At 33.5% G+C, this 18,053-nt stretch overlaps 1 protein-coding gene across 3 annotated transcripts; it reads left to right on the top strand.

The window, feature by feature from the left end:
- The first annotated feature begins 3,381 nt into the window (after window positions 1–3,381).
- LOC101252725 (signal peptide peptidase-like 4) lies at window positions 3,382–17,084 on the top strand. Of its 3 annotated transcripts, XR_011212188.1 has the most exons (15): window positions 3,407–3,757; window positions 7,042–7,200; window positions 7,315–7,426; window positions 7,739–7,858; window positions 8,060–8,211; window positions 8,337–8,519; window positions 9,102–9,136; window positions 11,128–11,290; window positions 12,349–12,402; window positions 13,164–13,256; window positions 13,381–13,523; window positions 14,113–14,183; window positions 14,711–14,794; window positions 14,969–15,161; window positions 16,400–17,084. XR_011212188.1 is itself a non-coding variant. In XM_004247997.5 (14 exons), exons 1-14 carry the CDS (start codon window positions 3,605–3,607, stop codon window positions 16,504–16,506), a joined length of 1,629 nt encoding a protein of 542 aa, XP_004248045.1. In that variant the 5' UTR covers window positions 3,382–3,604; the 3' UTR covers window positions 16,507–17,084. The 3 variants fall into 3 exon arrangements, 2 of the variants coding, with proteins under 2 accessions (XP_004248045.1, XP_010326969.1); XM_004247997.5 differs by lacking the exon at window positions 14,969–15,161 and having other exon boundaries at window positions 3,382–3,757; XM_010328667.4 differs by lacking the exon at window positions 14,969–15,161 and having other exon boundaries at window positions 3,404–3,757; window positions 7,297–7,426.
- Window positions 17,085–18,053: the final 969 nt, after the last annotated feature.

Below are 18,053 nucleotides of genomic sequence, written 5' to 3'. Positions count from 1 at the left end.
TATTTTATTGTGTTGGCAACAATTTATGATTTTAATTATATCATCTAATAATCATGATTGTTTTGCTTTAACAACAACTCCTATTTTAAATATAAATTTAACATGCTAAACTTGAATGTATAGGTCTTGCAAAATAATGAATTATCAAAAGAAGAATTTTGGAGTCCTTAACTAAAATTAAAATGTCAATATATAGACATTGTCTAGCAGAAAAAATAACTAAAAGACGATTTGAAAAGAAAACTAAAATTGAATATCACTTGCAACTCATTCATTTGAATATATGTGTTCAAATAAGTGCGAGTGTGATACATGAAATTCATTTATATGACATTTATAAATAATTATACTCGTCATAATCACGTTTATTTGGTCTCCCATAAAACAGAAGCATTAAAATGCTTTAGACGATTTATGAATTTGATGGGTGAATCAATTAAACTTAAGAATAAAAGTTTTAAAAATTGGTCGTAGACATGAATATCTATTAGATCAATATAAGAATTCCTGTGATAAAAAATGAATTGTACAAACAACAATTAACAATTTCATATACTCTTTTAGCAAGATAATTTTGTTTTTGATGTAATTGTTTGTTTTCTAAGTTTTTTTTTTTTTTAATTTTCACATCCTAAAAAGCATGGACAAGTAAAAATTATGACTTATAAAATATTGCAATATTGGGAGTCTATGATATATATGCATAATTCTTTTTCTTATGGGAAATTTAGTCTTAGCGAAAAGAAATATATTTTTATTGACTATTCAAAGTAATCAAAGAATAATATGTTTATAGAAGAAATGAGGATAAAAATTTAACATAGCTTAAGTCACGAGATATTGATACAGAAAATATTTTCTAGCAAAGATAATATTTATAAAATTGTTTTATTCATGAAAGTTGTAAACCGATGAGAAAATCTTCAAGATAAAAAAGAGTGAGCAAAATTTGCAAGCTCAAAAAGTTTATTTAGACTCTGTATCAAATTTACAATATAGTAAAATTAAGATTCATATTCATATTATATAATATAATTAATAATATATATTATTATATCTTTTAAATTTTGTATATATATATATACACCATAACTATCGGAGAGGTCATATTATTGAGATAGATTATAGGATTGTTAGGATTTGTTAATTACGTGTGAGAGCTAAAGATCAACACTAGGCTATCATAATTTTAAAGTTGATTTTGAAAGACAGAAATCTAATCATGCAAGGAGCATTATTTTTTCGTGTCATACTGCATTGAAATTTAATTAAATTTAAATTTGCTTTAGAAAATTCTATATCGAGGATAAAGCAACGAATTCATATATAGGAAGATTCAAACTCGAAATATTTGATTAACAAGAAAGAAGTACTTATCACTTCGCTATGATTTTTATTGACACACGATAAGCATTTATTGAGCAAATTTTTTACTAAAAGTGCTCAAAATATCTAACAGCTATTATATATGCATAAAAAAACATTTTTAACTTTTTAAATTATAATTACTTATTTGAGAAAATAAATTAAAATAAATATTCTAACTCCGCACTTGACGATAAATGATCGCTTAAATCAAAAGAATCTAGAAAGAGAATTACGAATAACAACTCTACGCTTTCTTCCTATTTTTTTTTAAACTAATATACATTTTATCTTTCAAATTTGTTTGTTTGAATTTGCTTTTGATTAGATATTTTGATATTTCAATCATAATTACAATAGAAAATAATGTCAAATTCAAATACGTGTATTTAGCCAAAAAAGTATTCCCCACCGAAAAAGGATAAAAGCTATGTCACTCTCACCTCCAAATTTGTTGTCATGAGATTTAACAAAATACTAAATAGAGATTACACTAAAGTTCAATAAATGAAAGCTTCTTTTATTATATATCCATAATAATATTTCCTTCTACTTATTTTTATTCCTCTATTATTTTAAAATTAAAATAAAATTTTATTTTTATTTGTTATTTTAGTATATTAATTCTCTTTTAAATTTTATTTTTAGTATTAGTTTCTTACTCCTCAAATTATTTCACTAAGATTTAAAAGCATACATCAATTAACATCAAATTTAGGATGGTAAAAGCTTCTTTTATTGTATCCATAATAATACTTGCTAGAGTTTATTTTTATTCCTCTATTATTTTATAATTAAAATAATTTTTTTATTTGTTATTTAATATATTAATTTTCTTTTAGATTTTATTTTTAAGTATTAATTTCTTACTCCTGAAATTATTTCATAAGATTTAAAGCATATACATCAATTAACATCAAATTTTGGGATGGTAAAATTCACCATCTTAGGGTTAGACGTAGGGGTGCTTATCGTATCGAGCAATCCCATTATCAAACAGTGATATTAATTATTATTTTTTAGTTTCAATTTATATGATTTACCTTTCTTTCTAGTTAATTTTAATAGAGTGACGTATTTTTATATTTGGTAATAATTTAATTTTAAAATATCTATTTTATAATGAATGACTTACGAACAAATGATTTATTTTAGATCAAAAGGTTTTTTTTTAAAAAAAAATCTTTCTAAAATTTTGTATCAAGTCAAATTAAATTTAAAAAAATTGGAAAACATAAAAAGTAATCCTCCATTTTTATTTATATATATTCCTTACTAAAAAAGTAAAAATAGATGGTGTATAATATTTGTCATTTTACATAATCATTGCATAAATGTCACTATTCTTCTTATTTATCCTTTGAAAGTTATTAGCGTTGAAAATGTACATTTTCGCAATATAGAAAAACTAATCACTCACCCTGTTCCTAATTATTAATCCATTTGGACAAATTAAGAAATGACAATTTTTTACTTATTATACCTTCAATTAATTATTTCTTTTTAAAAAATAAATTTTTTTGAAAATTTTAAAATTTTAATTTATCCCATTCATAATTATAATAGAGGTAAAGTGGTCAACTTACTATGTATATCATTATTTTTCTTAATATGTGTGTCAATTGAAAAATAAATATGTAATTAGCGATAAAAAAATATTTGTCCTTTCACAAAATCGAGACATAAATGACACTCTTTTTATTTTAACCTTTAAAAATTATTAACCTTGAATATATATATTTCTGAACATAAAAATTAAAAATTTGACTATAAGAAAAGACTAAATAAGTTAATAACAAAGCTATTTAATTTTTTTTTAAGAAACGTGAAATCTAAAATGGTGACGTAATAAACTATTAATAATAATTGCATTCAGAAAGAGTCAATAAACTTGAAGAACGTGTCAACCACTCGTTAACAACGCGTGTGGGAAATCCATAAATCTTAAATTTTTAATTGACTAAATCAACGGTTACAAGCCAGTCGTACATGTACTTGTAAATTAGCAGAAAAAGTAACAACACCCAAACAATGCCTTATTGACTAAATTAATAAATTAAAAATAAAACTTGACTATATTTCTTTCTTCCTTCCTTTTTTTTTTTTCATACATATCTCCACTTCCTTCACTCTTCAAATTCATATTTTCATCACAAAAAAGAAAAATAACAAACACCCAATTCACCCATTGACTTTAATTTTCAAGATTGAGAATTTTTTTTTTTGAAATTTGGAGTAAATGGGGTTCAAAAGAGGAGTTTTTTCTTGTTGTTTTTGTGTAGTTTTTGCTGTTGTTTTGCTGAATTCTTGTGTTTTGGTTATTGGAGGTGATATAGTTCATCAAGATAATGTAGCTCCACATCGGCCTGGTTGTAACAACAATTTTGTGCTGGTAATATCTGATTCTTTTAAACTACTTTTTTTCATTTTCAGAATTTTGAAAAAAATGGAGTCTTTCTTGCTAAGAAGTTCATTTTTTTGTGCTTGTGTGTATGTATGTGTTTATTCTGTGTTTTTTTATAAATGTAAATCTGGTTTGTGGTGCTTGTTACTGGTTTATGTTATGGTTTTGTTAATTTATCTAGTTTTTAAATTTGAATTCTAAGGTTAATTTTATTGATGTTGTAGAATTGAAAGTTGCTTATTAGTATGAAAAAGTACTTACATATCTGATCAGTTTTATTGTAAACCTGGAGTACCATGAGGTCTCACGTTCGAATCCTAGCATGAGCAAAACATTAGTTACCTGGTACTTGTTACTTGTTGTTGGTGGGAGGCGATAGGTATGTTGTGAAATTAGCCTAGGCGTGTGAGAGTTGGCACAGATATCACGATTATTAGAATAATAAATAAATTTATTATTGTAAACTCATTCATAAGAATTTGAATGTAATAGTAGTGGTGCTTGGCAATTTGGAAAGAGGGGATACTATTTCTCTAGGTCTCTTTTTCTTTTTGGTTTGATTTGAGATCGATGATGACATGTAATTGGTTCTATGTTATAGCTGAAATTATCTGTTAGGTGTTACAGCTTGGATTTTTCCATTGCTATTTTTCTGTGTAATTTATTGCTGTATTAAATTTTCAGTCGGTAGAGTATGCTTGCTGTGTTGTTATTATGTTAAATGCTTATTTTGCAGTTTATCCGCGACGCATCCTGATGATAAATTTACTCACCCAATTTCTACTCCACTTGTCTTTTGGTGTAGAGATTTATAGTGGAGTTAGAAAGAATGAGTTGATAGTAATAGCGGATGTTGCAAACCTAAAATCATACTAATAAATGTGTTCTATCCCTATACATGGAATAAATGAGGCGGTCATACATTTTCACATGGTATTAGAGAAGGCGGTGAAAACTTTTCTCTTAAGCTGAGGGTCTCTCGGAAACAACCTCTATACTCTATATCCTACAAAGGTAAGGGTAAGGTTTGCGTACATCCTACCCTCCCTAGACCCCACTTGTGTACTACACTCGCTATGTTGTAGTTGTTGTATTAGAGAAGGTGGCGGTCCTACATTCTAGTTTGACCAACAACGAAAATAGTTTCATATGCTTAACCCCCCAAAAAAGAGGATTAGGCTGCGTATGAGGGGAAATGCTATAATTCTAAAAATAAATAAATAAATGGATAATTCCAAACTCTCTATACCTTAAGCTTTAGGATGTGGTGTTCATGTAATTTGAGGGTAATAATTGCATAGATGTTACATGCAAACAAAAGAATTGAAAAGCTTTCCATTTCAAATTGAATTTCCACCTTTCTTCATTGAACCATTCATAATAATTGCAATATTTTTCACCATTACCATTTTCAAAAAAAATATTTGCAATATTTGTTAAAAGTAAAGACCTTAATCCCAAGGAAATATAACGCAGACCAGATAGTTCACGGTACCATCACTATGCAATGCTTTATCAACCTCGAAAATTCTGAAATTTTAAATTTGCATCCACGTGTTTCATGTTTGACTATAGTTAGTTGGTTCCACATAAGTATTAGTATTTTAAATATGCTCACATTTCTTCTATTCGGAATGATTGTGCCAAGTTGAAAGTGAACCTACCAATTTGGATGGAGAGGCTATAAATCTTTATTAGTTGCAATTTTTTCTCTAAAGAAGTCTTGATTAATTGCTTGAGCTTGAATTTCGGAGATGAATACCTTTTCCATTAAGGAAAAAGGTCAAGTGAAAGGGCTAGGCTATGTTAAGTCCCGCATTGGTTGAAAGAATGGGCATTCCTCCCCTCATGAGATAGGTTTTAAGGGTTGAGTTAGGTCCAAGAGAGCCATATTTTCAGTCTGAAAGGAAAAAGATATGCGAAGTGAATTGGAAGAATGAAGTTCAAATGGTTAACGTGCAGAAAAGAAGATTAGGTTCTTTATTATACAACTTGGCAACTGCCTCTGGTTTATCTTTATTTTAATAACAGTAGATAAAGTATCAGTTTAAAAGCATCCAGGCCAGGAATTGAAGGTTTTATCGGGTAGAACCCATTTTGGCAACTATAGATTGATAGGTGATGCCCAAATATACTGGCCTGAAGATCATCCAATCAGGATTTTGGGAGTGTATGATATCTTTACCGCTCAAAACATCTAAGAAATATCATGATAACGAATCATCAAGCAGAGGATTTCTTTTAAAGACCTGCTGTATCTTCCTTTCCAATTCCTCTGCATTATAGAGGACACTACTTGTTTGCTTATTTGTTTATTTTTTCTTTTTTTGATAATCGTGGTGTCCGGGCCAGCTTGGCGCACCTGGACTAATTCCACGTGGTACCTGCCACCTCCCACCGGCAACATGTACTAGGTAACAATGTCCACCAAGGCTAGAATAGATGAGAAGAAATCACCGAGTGTTTTGTCTCTGACCTGAGACCTCATAGTGCTCATCCCACTTCATTCACCACTAGGCCACACCCTTTGTGTTACTTGTTTGCTTTATTTGTTCCTGTTTATATCACTTAATCCTTCTAAGCCAACCACTTTAGCCAGTAGTCAATTGCACAGGTGCCAGCTTTTGGAACCCAGAACTTATGGAAGGAAAATGTGAAGCAAAAGTTTAATTTGCATCTTTAGTTGATATGACTCTTCAGTGCATTTTCTTTTGCATTTTGAGTGAATAATTCATCAGGTTGTGTTTCTGTCATTTCTTTAAGAAAATAAGAATAAACCTTCCAAACAGAAAAGGCAGGCTCGTTCCAAACAGAAAAGGCAGGCTCGATTACTTACATCCACCACCAGCTTGCTCCTTGGCATCAGTTTATTAGGTCAAATCAGAAGGACTTCCAATTGGGTAGAACTGGAAATTTGCCATCCTCAGTAGTCTTCTTTTAATACAACATGTGTAGAGCCATGAACTTGATGGATTAAAACTTATAAAAAGTGAATTTTTCAGTTTTGTCATGATAATTGTTTATCGATCATTGAACAGATAGAGATGAATACTCCTGATTCTATGGTTTTGTCATACATGTAGTTTGTAAAACTTACTGACGGTGCTGTATTGGCTCATTTGACATACTTCCATGGTATGGCTGGCATAGAAGTTATGTTTTGTTGTTTGGCGTTTTGTTAACAGTATAGGGCTCCAATGTACCTCAATTATTGTTCTCAAATTTGCAACTTGTCACAACATCCATCTCTTATATAGTGTTTCCTCAAATAGGTAAAAGTTCCAACGTGGGTTAACGGGAATGAAGTAACTCAGTTTGTTGGCCTTGGTGCTCGATTTGGCCCCACATTGGAATCAAAGGAGAAGCGTGCTAATCAGACGAGGCTTGCTTTTGCAGACCCACCAGATTGTTGTAGCATGCCTAGGAATAAGGTTGATCTCACATTTATCTTGCCTTTTTTGCAAACATGATTCCTTCTATCAGAGACATCAACTGGTTGCCATATAAGTAGCAAACTCACCTTTTAGGTCTTGATTGTGTGATAGCTCACCAGTGAGGCCATCCTGGTGCACCGAGGTAATTGCAGTTTCACCACAAAAGCAAAAGTTGCAGAAGCTGCTGGTGCTTCAGCAATCATCATTATAAACAATCAAACAGGTTTTGCTGCTTTTATTTCAACATTTTCCTCTGTAATTTCCTTTTTCTTTTCCCTTGTTCTAATATGAATATAGGCTCTTAACTTTATATGTACTTGTGCAAACTGCTTTAATCTACATAGCAGGCATTATAACATTCAACTGAACGTGGTGCCTATACGTTAAGCTTCATTAGAATATGCCTAGGAAAAACAAATGAATACCTGAATTTCTTGTTCTTGTAATGCAAACACTTCTCGAGTATTGTTTCTTGATATGCACAGGCCAAGGGGGTTTAAATATAATTTTGTGTTCTTCTCATATTTCTCTGTAGAGCTCTTCAAGATGGTTTGTGATCCCGGTGAATCTGATGTGGACATCGGTATCCCTGCTGTAATGCTGCCACAAGATGCAGGTACAAGCCTGATAGAGTTTCTCAGGAACAGTTCTACAGGTAGGCTTATTATATTTCACTTCTTGTTAGTCCATTTGTGGGGTGGGATTGGGGGGGGGGGTGGTTGGAGGGAAATTTAGTTAGATGCTTACTTGTGGTGGTTTGCCAGCTACCTTATTCTTCTTCACTATTATTTAATGTGGAATCTATCATGTGGATTTGTTCCCACAATTATGACTTACAGATTTCCCTTCTGCTCAGTTTCTGTGCAGATGTACTCTCCGAAACGTCCAGCGGTTGATGTAGCTGAAGTGTTTCTATGGCTTATGTCAGTTGTTACGATTTTATGTGCTTCTTATTGGTCTGCATGGAGTGCTAGAGAAGCCGCAATCGAGCAGGACAAGTTCTTAAAAGTAAGTCATAGTCATTCCCGATTACTTTTCCCCTTCCGTTAATGAGTCATTGCATTTTTCAGATATGCAAATGCTCATTGCACCTCTCCTTGAAACTTGGTTGAGTATGTATATTGCTCTTGTAGGATGGCTCAGATGATTATGGTGGCAAGGAGGTAACTCATTCTGGTGGTGTATTAGACATCAACACAATATCAGCACTTCTGTTCGTGGTGGTTGCATCCTGCTTCTTGATTATGCTTTACAAATTGATGTCCTTCTGGTTTATTGAGGTTCTGGTGGTTCTATTTTGCATCGGCGGTGTAGAGGTATGTCTCTTAGCTATAAAAGACATAATCAAGTGATTAGTTAATGATGTATTTTCTTTATCAGCTAAGGTTCTTATGGTCACATAGTTCATCATCATAATCTTTTCCTGGGTTATAGTTTCACTGTCACCCCAATATCAAAAAAAAAATAAATTGACCTGTTACTGTGCTAGGCAAAGAAATAGAGTTATATCAGCACTTGAGGGGGTGTATTGAAGACATATAAAGTAATTAATTAATAATTAATAGTGTTCTCTCTCAATTTAAGCTTCCCGATGAGATGTATGACACAGTTCAACAGTATTTTATGAGGAGTCTACACCCAAGGATACAGTATATTAATTTTAATTCAACTAATAAATCTCAATAAAGGTAGCAACTAAATACATTTTCGTTTTGTACATCTTAATAACTTCCATCTGTAGGTGATTCAATATTAGTTGAGCTGAAGCTAATAACTTGCTAGCAAGGGATAGTTAAGCACTTGAAGTAGATGAACAAAATGAACAGAATAAACTCATCTTGTCTCCACGTGACAATTTATGAATTCCATGCTGACAGTATTCCTCATTGTGCTTGCAGGGTCTACAAACCTGTTTGGTGACCTTGTTATCATGGTATGTTTATTTTACTGGTGTTACAAGTTGTTATCTTTTTAGTGACATTGTGTCAAACAGTTTGTTTGGAAAATAGGGAGGGTGAAGAGGAAACAGAGTGAGAGGAGAATTTTCAAGAAATTTTATTACTGTGAGTAGAATTGGGACCAAACTTAAATTTCCCCCTTTTCTTGGGTGGTTGGCTAATTCAGCCCCCTCCATTCTTCGTTCTTCGTTCTATATTAACCATTGTAGTGGATAGTGGATAAATACCGAATCCCTCTCATTCAATGATGCAGGTGCTCATTAGTTTTAAGTTTCCACTGTGGCACTTCTTTTTTATTTGGAAATTTAGTACAGAAAGGAGTATATATTCCCCGGTATGTGCAGCTGTACAAGCTAATAACCTATGCAAGTTTCGGATCAACCTACGCATCCTTTAACCCTCTTTAAACTTCTCCCTTGAGTTCAGGGACCTTAAGGTGATTCTCGAGTTTTGGAGTGATCTATCTATTAAAGTGTTGATAAGACATCCAAATTGGCAACATCAATGCTTACAAGTATGTTCAAAGCTGTCTTTCTGTTTGTGTAACCATTGACCTACTCTCTTCTATGCTTTTTGAATAAAAATGTGTAATCCTAGCACAGTGGATGATATTGATCCATAATTGCGGGCCCTCGTGGCTTGTTAAATACATTGTGACACTCTTGCAGACTTTTGTTGGGGCCAGATCTATGCACATTCATGTCTTCCAGTGCAATAATAGCATGAACTCATAAGCTGAGATCAAAATATGTGGAAAATAAATCTGAAAGCAGCGACAATTAAATAATGGGTATAGAACAATGACGAGAAATTGTTCTCGCAAATGTGAGGCAAAAGTTTGGAAAATTAGATCTTTCAGTTTGATTCAAACCTTAGCATTTCTAAAAGCCTTTTCCATTATCCTGGCATTAAACTTGCATTTTTTAGTATTAGTTCAAATAGAAAGTCATCCATTTTTGGACTTAATTGAACCATAAAAAATATTACTCGCTCCGTTTTAATTTTTGGAAAGGTATTTGACTGGCTACCGCGTTCAAAACAGATATAAAGACTTTGACACTTGTGGCTTAAAATATCTGATAGACATTTCTGTGGCTGCAAAATCATGTCATTAAATGCAACCTGGGAAAGGTAAAGTTTAACTTAAAGGTATTTTTGCTAAAATGGGAAGTATCCCGCATAAATTGGCAGAAAGGAGTACTAACTATTGGTGGAATGGCTAAGAAAACCAAACAGCACCCTTAGTAAACGAAGATACCAAAATATGGATTAGCAGACTACTGAGAAGGTGTTGATATGTGACGCTTTTGTATTTCAGTATATTAAAAGGTATATAAAGTCCTAATAAACCTAGTTTGACTTCTTGAAGTGAAAAGTGTATAATCTGTTTAGGACAATAACCCCTTTGAAAATTCTAAGGGCCTCCTTGGCGATGTATGATATTTCAGTTACTTGGAATTATTTGGCTTCTGGAAGAAGTAGGCTTTTGTGGAAGGCAAAATATTCCCTTCAAGGAGAAATATAGATATCTCTTTGACTGTGGAGTGCTCAAAATTGTTAAGGCATATCATAGGCTTTGTTTCCTATTTCTCATCAGGCTAAACATTTTAGTTTGATTTCTTCCCACTTCTCATGTTTGTTAGGGCTAGCATTTCAGGATAGAACAGTAAAGTTACATCTGGATTCTTCATCCCATTGATTTGAGGAAACTATGGCTTCTTTTTATCGAGCACAGAACAATGATTAATATCCTTTTTTTATCCTTAGTTGAACTTTTCCTTATCTTTTCACGATGGTGCTCTAAGAGTTCGTCATCATTCGTAATAATGTTTGAGATGATGATTGTGACTAGGTTTCTGTTATTTTATTCTTGAGGCAAGGTGCAATTTCATTTTAATTACCATAATGTCATTTCATTAGTTGGTTCTCAGACATGTCAGATGTGGCTAACAGTCATTATTTGTAGTTTCAGATGGTTTGAACATGCTCAAGAATCATTTCTTAAAGTTCCACTTCTGGGGCCCGTTTCATATCTCACTCTGGCAATTTCTCCTTTCTGCTTAGCTTTCGCTATTATGTGGGCGGTTTTCCGTCATGTCTCCTTTGCTTGGATAGGTCAAGACATACTTGTAAGAACTATTATCATATTACACTTGTTCCCTTGTAATTTTTTGTATTTATCTTTAAATCCAGCTTCCTACCTTCACATAATGCAAATAAACTGTCTTTTGTTTCCCTGTTTCACCTGACTGATTTTACCTACTGGTTAGAGAGATGCTCTAATGTAAGTTTTTCCATGAAATGATGTCTAATCACTGGGTATTCAAGAAGTTGTGATATTGGTCTTATGTGCTAGTAGATCATGTATAAAATTGACATTTCGTCATGGTGATATCAACTTATACGGTTGAAGGAATAAACTTTTTTTTATGTACTTCAAAAGAAAAAGAAGCTCTTCTGATCTTGTCAACATGAAGTCATGATATGTTTGAGAAAGAGTACACATGTACTTCAAAGTATTTAGTGTGAGAAAAAAGGGAAATCTGCTCCTTTTTTATTATCAGTATATGGGTAAACCTCAGCACCTATATTACAGTACCTTTGTTCTCGGGCACCTATTTATCTCTCTTTTGTGAAAAGTCATAGTACACATTACATTGCTAGTTCTTCATCTAGAGAAGGGGGAACCACCTATCATTACACATTACATTGCCAGTTCAAAATTAGATTGTGAAACACAGGATGAGATACGTAAGTGGGTAATGCCACGAATCATTAGTCTACGTGGAGAGAAATTCAGGAGGAAGAACAGGTGCAGAAAAGCATGTGAGGTGACCTTCTTTGTGCTCATGTGGACAGTTTGGGAGGAGAAAAATAGAAAGCGTGTGAGGGAGTTGAAAGTTCTCATGTATATGGGGAATCATTTTATTTTGTGTTCACTTCGGAGCCCACATCAGACTCCAACGTGTCAAGGCTTGGATGTTGTTTGTGGATAAATATGTTCTCATGTAGCATGCATTATTTGTATATACCATGTATACCTCACTCCGTCTTTTGTCTGAGATCAAGTATAGTATGTGATCTTATCAGCTTAATATTGTCTATTTGGTGTATGCCTCTTCCAATTAATGACCAATTTACCTTTATCAATAAAAATGTATGACCTTATTTTCTTTCTCTTAACTAGGGTATGGCATTGATCATCACTGTTCTTCAGATCATACGAGTTCCCAATCTCAAGGTAAATCAATTCTTTGTGCTGGATTTTCTCATTATGGGGTGGATTTTGTGAGTTATTATTTCTGGTATTTAGACCACAAGCAAATCATTTTTTGACGCACCTTCTCTCCTCGGGGCTTCTAACTTTGGATTAGCAATTCCTTCTTTAATGTGGTGCCCCTAATTTTATATGTCAACTGTGAGTAGATAAATGCTCCTCAAAAAGCTAATACTGACAATGCCTTTGAGTTGAGTGACATATCTATTTTTCGTATTTTTCCCTAACAGAGGAAAAAAAAGGGGTGAGAGGGGAGAAAAGTTGTCAATCACTTATGACTAACTTTTTATACGTACATGAATGAATACAATGGTTTATAGTAAGTAGATACGAAACCCCTTTCACTGAACACTCCTGTCATGCTAGAGACGTTTATCATGTGCACCCAGCCCCTTGCTTGTTTGTTGCAAATGTAATTCAATCTGGAGACCCCTAAAGATTAAGTAAACAGATATTCAACCTAATCCCTTGAATTCACAAGGGAGGCTTGCAAAGCTAACTTGCAGGATACCAAACTTTATTGTCAGTTGACCAAATCCGGCTAGGACCCCTACGCCCACGCCAACATCGTGTCAACATGGGTGCGGTACTGAAAGTGAAGAGTCCAAGCAACTTAGCTTTTATGTCCCCTCTAAAGTGTAAACTCAAATTGTTTGACTTTAACAGGAACTGGCAGTGAAGCCATTAAAGGAGATTAATATTATTCTTTTCTTTGATATTATCAGGTGGGAACAGTTCTTCTTACTTGTGCTTTCTTCTATGACATTTTTTGGGTATTTGTTTCCAAATGGGTGTTTCACAAGAGTGTGATGATAGAGGTAAGCTCATACTTGGTCGCTGATCTCTATCTTAGGTTCACTTGGGTATTTTACTATTTTCAGCCCTGCCTGTCACAAAAGGGTGTTCGTGTTGACAAATGAGAAGTTGTTGTCTTCGATGCAGGTTGCACGTGGTTATAAAAGCGGAGAAGAAGGAATTCCCATGTTACTAAAAATCCCGCGAATATGTGATCCCTGGGGTGGCTACAGCATCATTGGGTTTGGCGACATAATTTTACCAGGATTACTAGTAGCATTTTCATTAAGGTTCGATCACTAGCTAAATGGAACTTGGTTTCACCCATTAATATGGTTCCATAAAGCCCCGTGTATCTAATACGTGGATTACTAGTAGCTTTCATTTTAAGATTTGGTCAGTGAGCTGAATCACAGTTGCACTAAAATCATTGATGTTTTCCACAAATCCCTATGTCTTTCAATGCTTCAGCTTTTTTTGTTACACCACATTTTTCATATGCAAAAAAGGCATGATTTATGCACCTGGTCTACACAATTAGCAGAAAGACTGTAACCCCAGCTGATGCCTCTGGGGGGCTATATATTTTATGGTTGTCTAGAGTACTTTTGCTTGCGGGAAAGAAAGTAATAGTTTATAGAGAAGATGTACCTAATTTCTTGTTTGGGACTGAATCTTAGTAGTAGTTGTTGTTGCCTTCCCAAATAGGGGTTTTTCTACTTATCAATAAAGCAAAAAGGGTTGAGGTATCATGATTAACGCTTCATGCTTACAACTTGAAGTATAAAGGCAATCAAAAGATTTTTACTTCTTCGTTTTTATTTGTTACATTATGTTCTTTGTTGCAGATATTTACCTCCTTGTTGCTCTTTGTTGCAGATATGACTGGCTGTGCAAGAAGAGCCTTCGAGCCGGTTATTTTCTATGGACTATGACTGCTTATGGTTTAGGTATAACTTGCATAGAAAAATGTGATTTGATTTAATCACTTGTCATAGTGCTCTTCTTGTAACCAAGTTATACCATCTTCTCTTTGTCAATACAGATACATCAGTTTGCATTTCTCTCTTTCCCTGCTCCCAGTATTCCCTTCATCTTCTTCGTCTAATAAAAACAAAGGATTGCTACATAGAATTCACGCTACCTGAAAAGTGAAGGATAGCAGTCACATTATCTTCTTTTTTACCTCAATTCCTGTTACTGTTAAGATAATTAGATCAGATAAATGTTAGAGCTCATGAAACATTTTAAGGTTATATGTTCTCAATGTTTGAGGTTCTTTTTTCTTTTGGGGACTATACATCTACATTTGAGCTTGGTACCTACCCTTTCATCTCATCAAAAGTTTAACATGCTTTCTGTGACCAACTGAAAAGTTTGGATATACATGATGTGTTGCATCTTTGAAACTGTTACCAATTTCTGCTAAATTTAGGATTAATCGAAGTTCTTGTTTGACTTTAATTTTCTTGAACAGGTTTGTTTGCAACATATGTGGCTCTGAACTTGATGGACGGCCATGGTCAACCTGCTTTGCTATATATAGTTCCGTCCACATTAGGTACGTTAGGAAGCACAAAAAGTCACTCATCTGTCACAAAAATTATTTTGGAGCAGCCAATATTTAGATTCTGATAGTGAAGGTGGAGTCTACACCACATATAATTGTGATTCCACGGGAAGAGGAAATCAGCCAATTAGGCATCAGTCTTATATCCATGAAATTTACTGGCAGGTGTTGAGAAGGAAAATGCTTTATGGACCTCTTAATCTGACATAGAGAGCAATTTTAAATTGGAACTGTTATATCTATGCACCGAAAGATATAATCAGGAGTCCTACACCCAAGTGTGTGGCCTGGCAGTCAATGAAGTGGGTGGAAACCTTGGAGAACATGGTTCAAATCCCAGCAGAGACAAAAACGCTAGGTGATTTCTTCCCATATGCTTGGTGGGCTGAGTTACTTGATATTTGTGTTGGCTAGCATGTTTTAGGTGGAATAGTCGAGGTGCGCACAAGCTGGTCAGGGCATTATTATCAGAAAAAAAAAATATAATCAGGAGTACCCAATACCAATTTGAACTTTGATTTAGTGGTATCATAGTGCAGACAGATAGTGCCGAACTGTTAAAACCATTGAAGCTATATGTCTAGGTAAATGTAGGATTGGGCATGCCACCCATTTGCAGAAAGAACCTATAGGTGCTGAAAGGATATGATATAGGTGACGGCGCCAGTTAATAGAATAGGTAAGTATGGTGGTGTTGATTTAATTGCAGCATGAGTGTGGAATTTTAGTCAACGATGAATAACAAGTACATATTTTGTCTGAGTAGGTGATTTCATTCCTTTTTTCTCTCTTTTCAGTTTTTCAAGTTTTTGGGCAAGGGGGTTGGGTTGGGGGCTTTTGTCAAATGAGAGATGATCATAGTGATAGGGTTTGAGAAGGGTATGGACATATCCTTATTGTTTGTCCTGTCGCGGTAATGTTAACCTAATATTTTTTGTGAAATATGAATTGAAGTACCGAGACCGGGGTTCCTCCCCCTTCTCCATTGTATTTGCCTTTTGGGTAGGAAAGAGTTCATGCTGAAACCCCTGCCATCACAAATTTTTAAAAATGCATACCTAAAGTTGATTCAGAGTGAGTATGTGACCTATTAGCCAACCATCAAAACCACTTGTTACAAATAAGATCTTGTTGCATCGAAAGAGATAAATGTTGACGAATCTGGCTATATAGCAGAGAATAGAAGAAAGAAAGAGGGTCCAGTTTCAGATTTTAGGATATACTATAGACATGATTTGGCAGTCCATGTGCTTGCATGCCTCCTGAAGGGTATGAAGGCTGAAGTCTCCCTTTTTACTGTTCTAGTCATTTGAAGGGAATCCTTGTACAACGGTAAAGTTGTCTCCGTGTGGTCTTCAGGTCATGAGTTCTGAGTCATGAAAGCAGGCAAGCAGCCACTAATGCTTCCATCAGGGTAGACTATATAAATATGACCACTTGGGATGCGACCCTTCTCTGGATCTTGGTAACGCAGAATGCTTTGTGCACTTGACTGCCCTCTTTATACTGTTCAAGACATTAAAATCTCATCCTTTCATATTCTTGTTATGTTCTCGATATATTAAGTACACTGAGATCTGTTATTGTCAATTCCAGGCACATTTTTGATGTTGTCAGCCAAAAGAGGTGAGCTGAAGCATCTATGGACAAGAGGAGAACCATATAGGATTTGCCCGCATATCCAGCTTCAACCGGCCGAGTAATTCGATATCGTACTCTCTCTGTAATCACATATAGCTCTGATTTGTCTACATACAAAGTTAGGGTACATATGTTTAGAAATCTGAAAGAGGTTAGAGTTCTCAAAGTCATAGGTTAAACTTAGGCTTCTCCCCGACCCCGACTGCCCAAATACAATGGCTGTTAATGACTGACTAGCACAAGGTGAAAAATAGAGCATGTAGTTTACCAGTTATGCAGTTGACTAGAGTTGCAGCAAAGTTGAGTTTAACTTCTATACACTGACAAGTAACCGTTTAATGTAAAGTGGAATCAGTAATCTAGAAAATAAGACAGGTTACACCTTTTAACATTGTGAAAATTGTCAACAGCGTCAGTGTATACAAGTTAAATCCAATAACGTTTATACAGCTCTTGCAGTTTACAAGGCCTTCACGCGCAGCTGTAAAATCCCTCATTATATGGCAGCCCGTGTAGAGTACTTTATAGTGAAACAAGTATCATCATATGTTTTTATACAACATATGTAAAAGTGAAGATAATGTATGTGCAAGACCATGGTTAAATTATACATTTCTATGTTTTGTTGTTTTTTCTTCAATTATTTGTCAGTTATGTTTGAGAAATAGAGTTCAGTTTTACTTTTGGCAGCTGATGATACCAATGATTTTGTATCCTTGTTACTGGATCAGTGTTTCTTTTTTGGACACTAATTTTCATAATTTTTTGATAAATAGTGTTCAACTGATCATTCTTCAATTTATGCCGGCTGTATCAATTAGTTTACCTATGAGTTCATTTTTCATGAATCCACTTCAAAAATATTCTTTTAAACAAATGTACTTTTCTAGATAAATAATAACATGTTATATCAAATATATTTTTTTATCCAATCAGAGGCTAACTTCGAAAAAAATTATATGTATATCTATTTTAAAAAATTAATAGAAATTATAATATAGTTGATGGTGTACCTATGAAAAGCATAGAAATGTCATTGTGTTGTTGGTATAAGATAGAGTAATCACGTTACGATCAAAGGTTAAATTCAACTAAAGCCTTGTTTCATTTATTTTATTTTAAGTTCAGCTTAGAACTCATATTTGAGATAACGTAATATTGTTACACTCGAAATCTTCAAATTCTGAGTTTGGCAATACATGTAAAATTTAGTTTTATTTGATAAGTTAATGCAGTATTGCAATAGTTGAGCCTAAATCTAAATATCAACAAAATCTAATGTATGAATATTTAAATGCTTCTTTCTCGAATTGTCCCAAATTTTAAATAAATATTTTTCTTAAAAAATAATACATAATTTTTTTTGTTAATAATATATTAAATACGGTCTGAATGTTTTAATGTTAAATCACACCTAAAATGTTCTGCATCAATACTTGTAAAACTTGATAATATTTGGTGGGCTGGAAAATATTAATTTTAGAGTACAGTATTTTTCAATTGACTATTCTGATAAATATTACTCTATCAACATCATCTATGATATAATATAACTATGAAAACAAAATTCCTTTAACTCACATAGGTACTTATACGAATAATTTAGTTC

The sequence above is a fragment of the Solanum lycopersicum genome, chromosome 10 (assembly GCF_036512215.1).
Source record: "Solanum lycopersicum chromosome 10, SLM_r2.1".
NCBI lineage: Eukaryota > Viridiplantae > Streptophyta > Magnoliopsida > Solanales > Solanaceae > Solanum > Solanum lycopersicum.
Note: the sequence above shows the minus strand (reverse complement) of the source record. Positions and strands in the feature narration are given on the sequence as shown.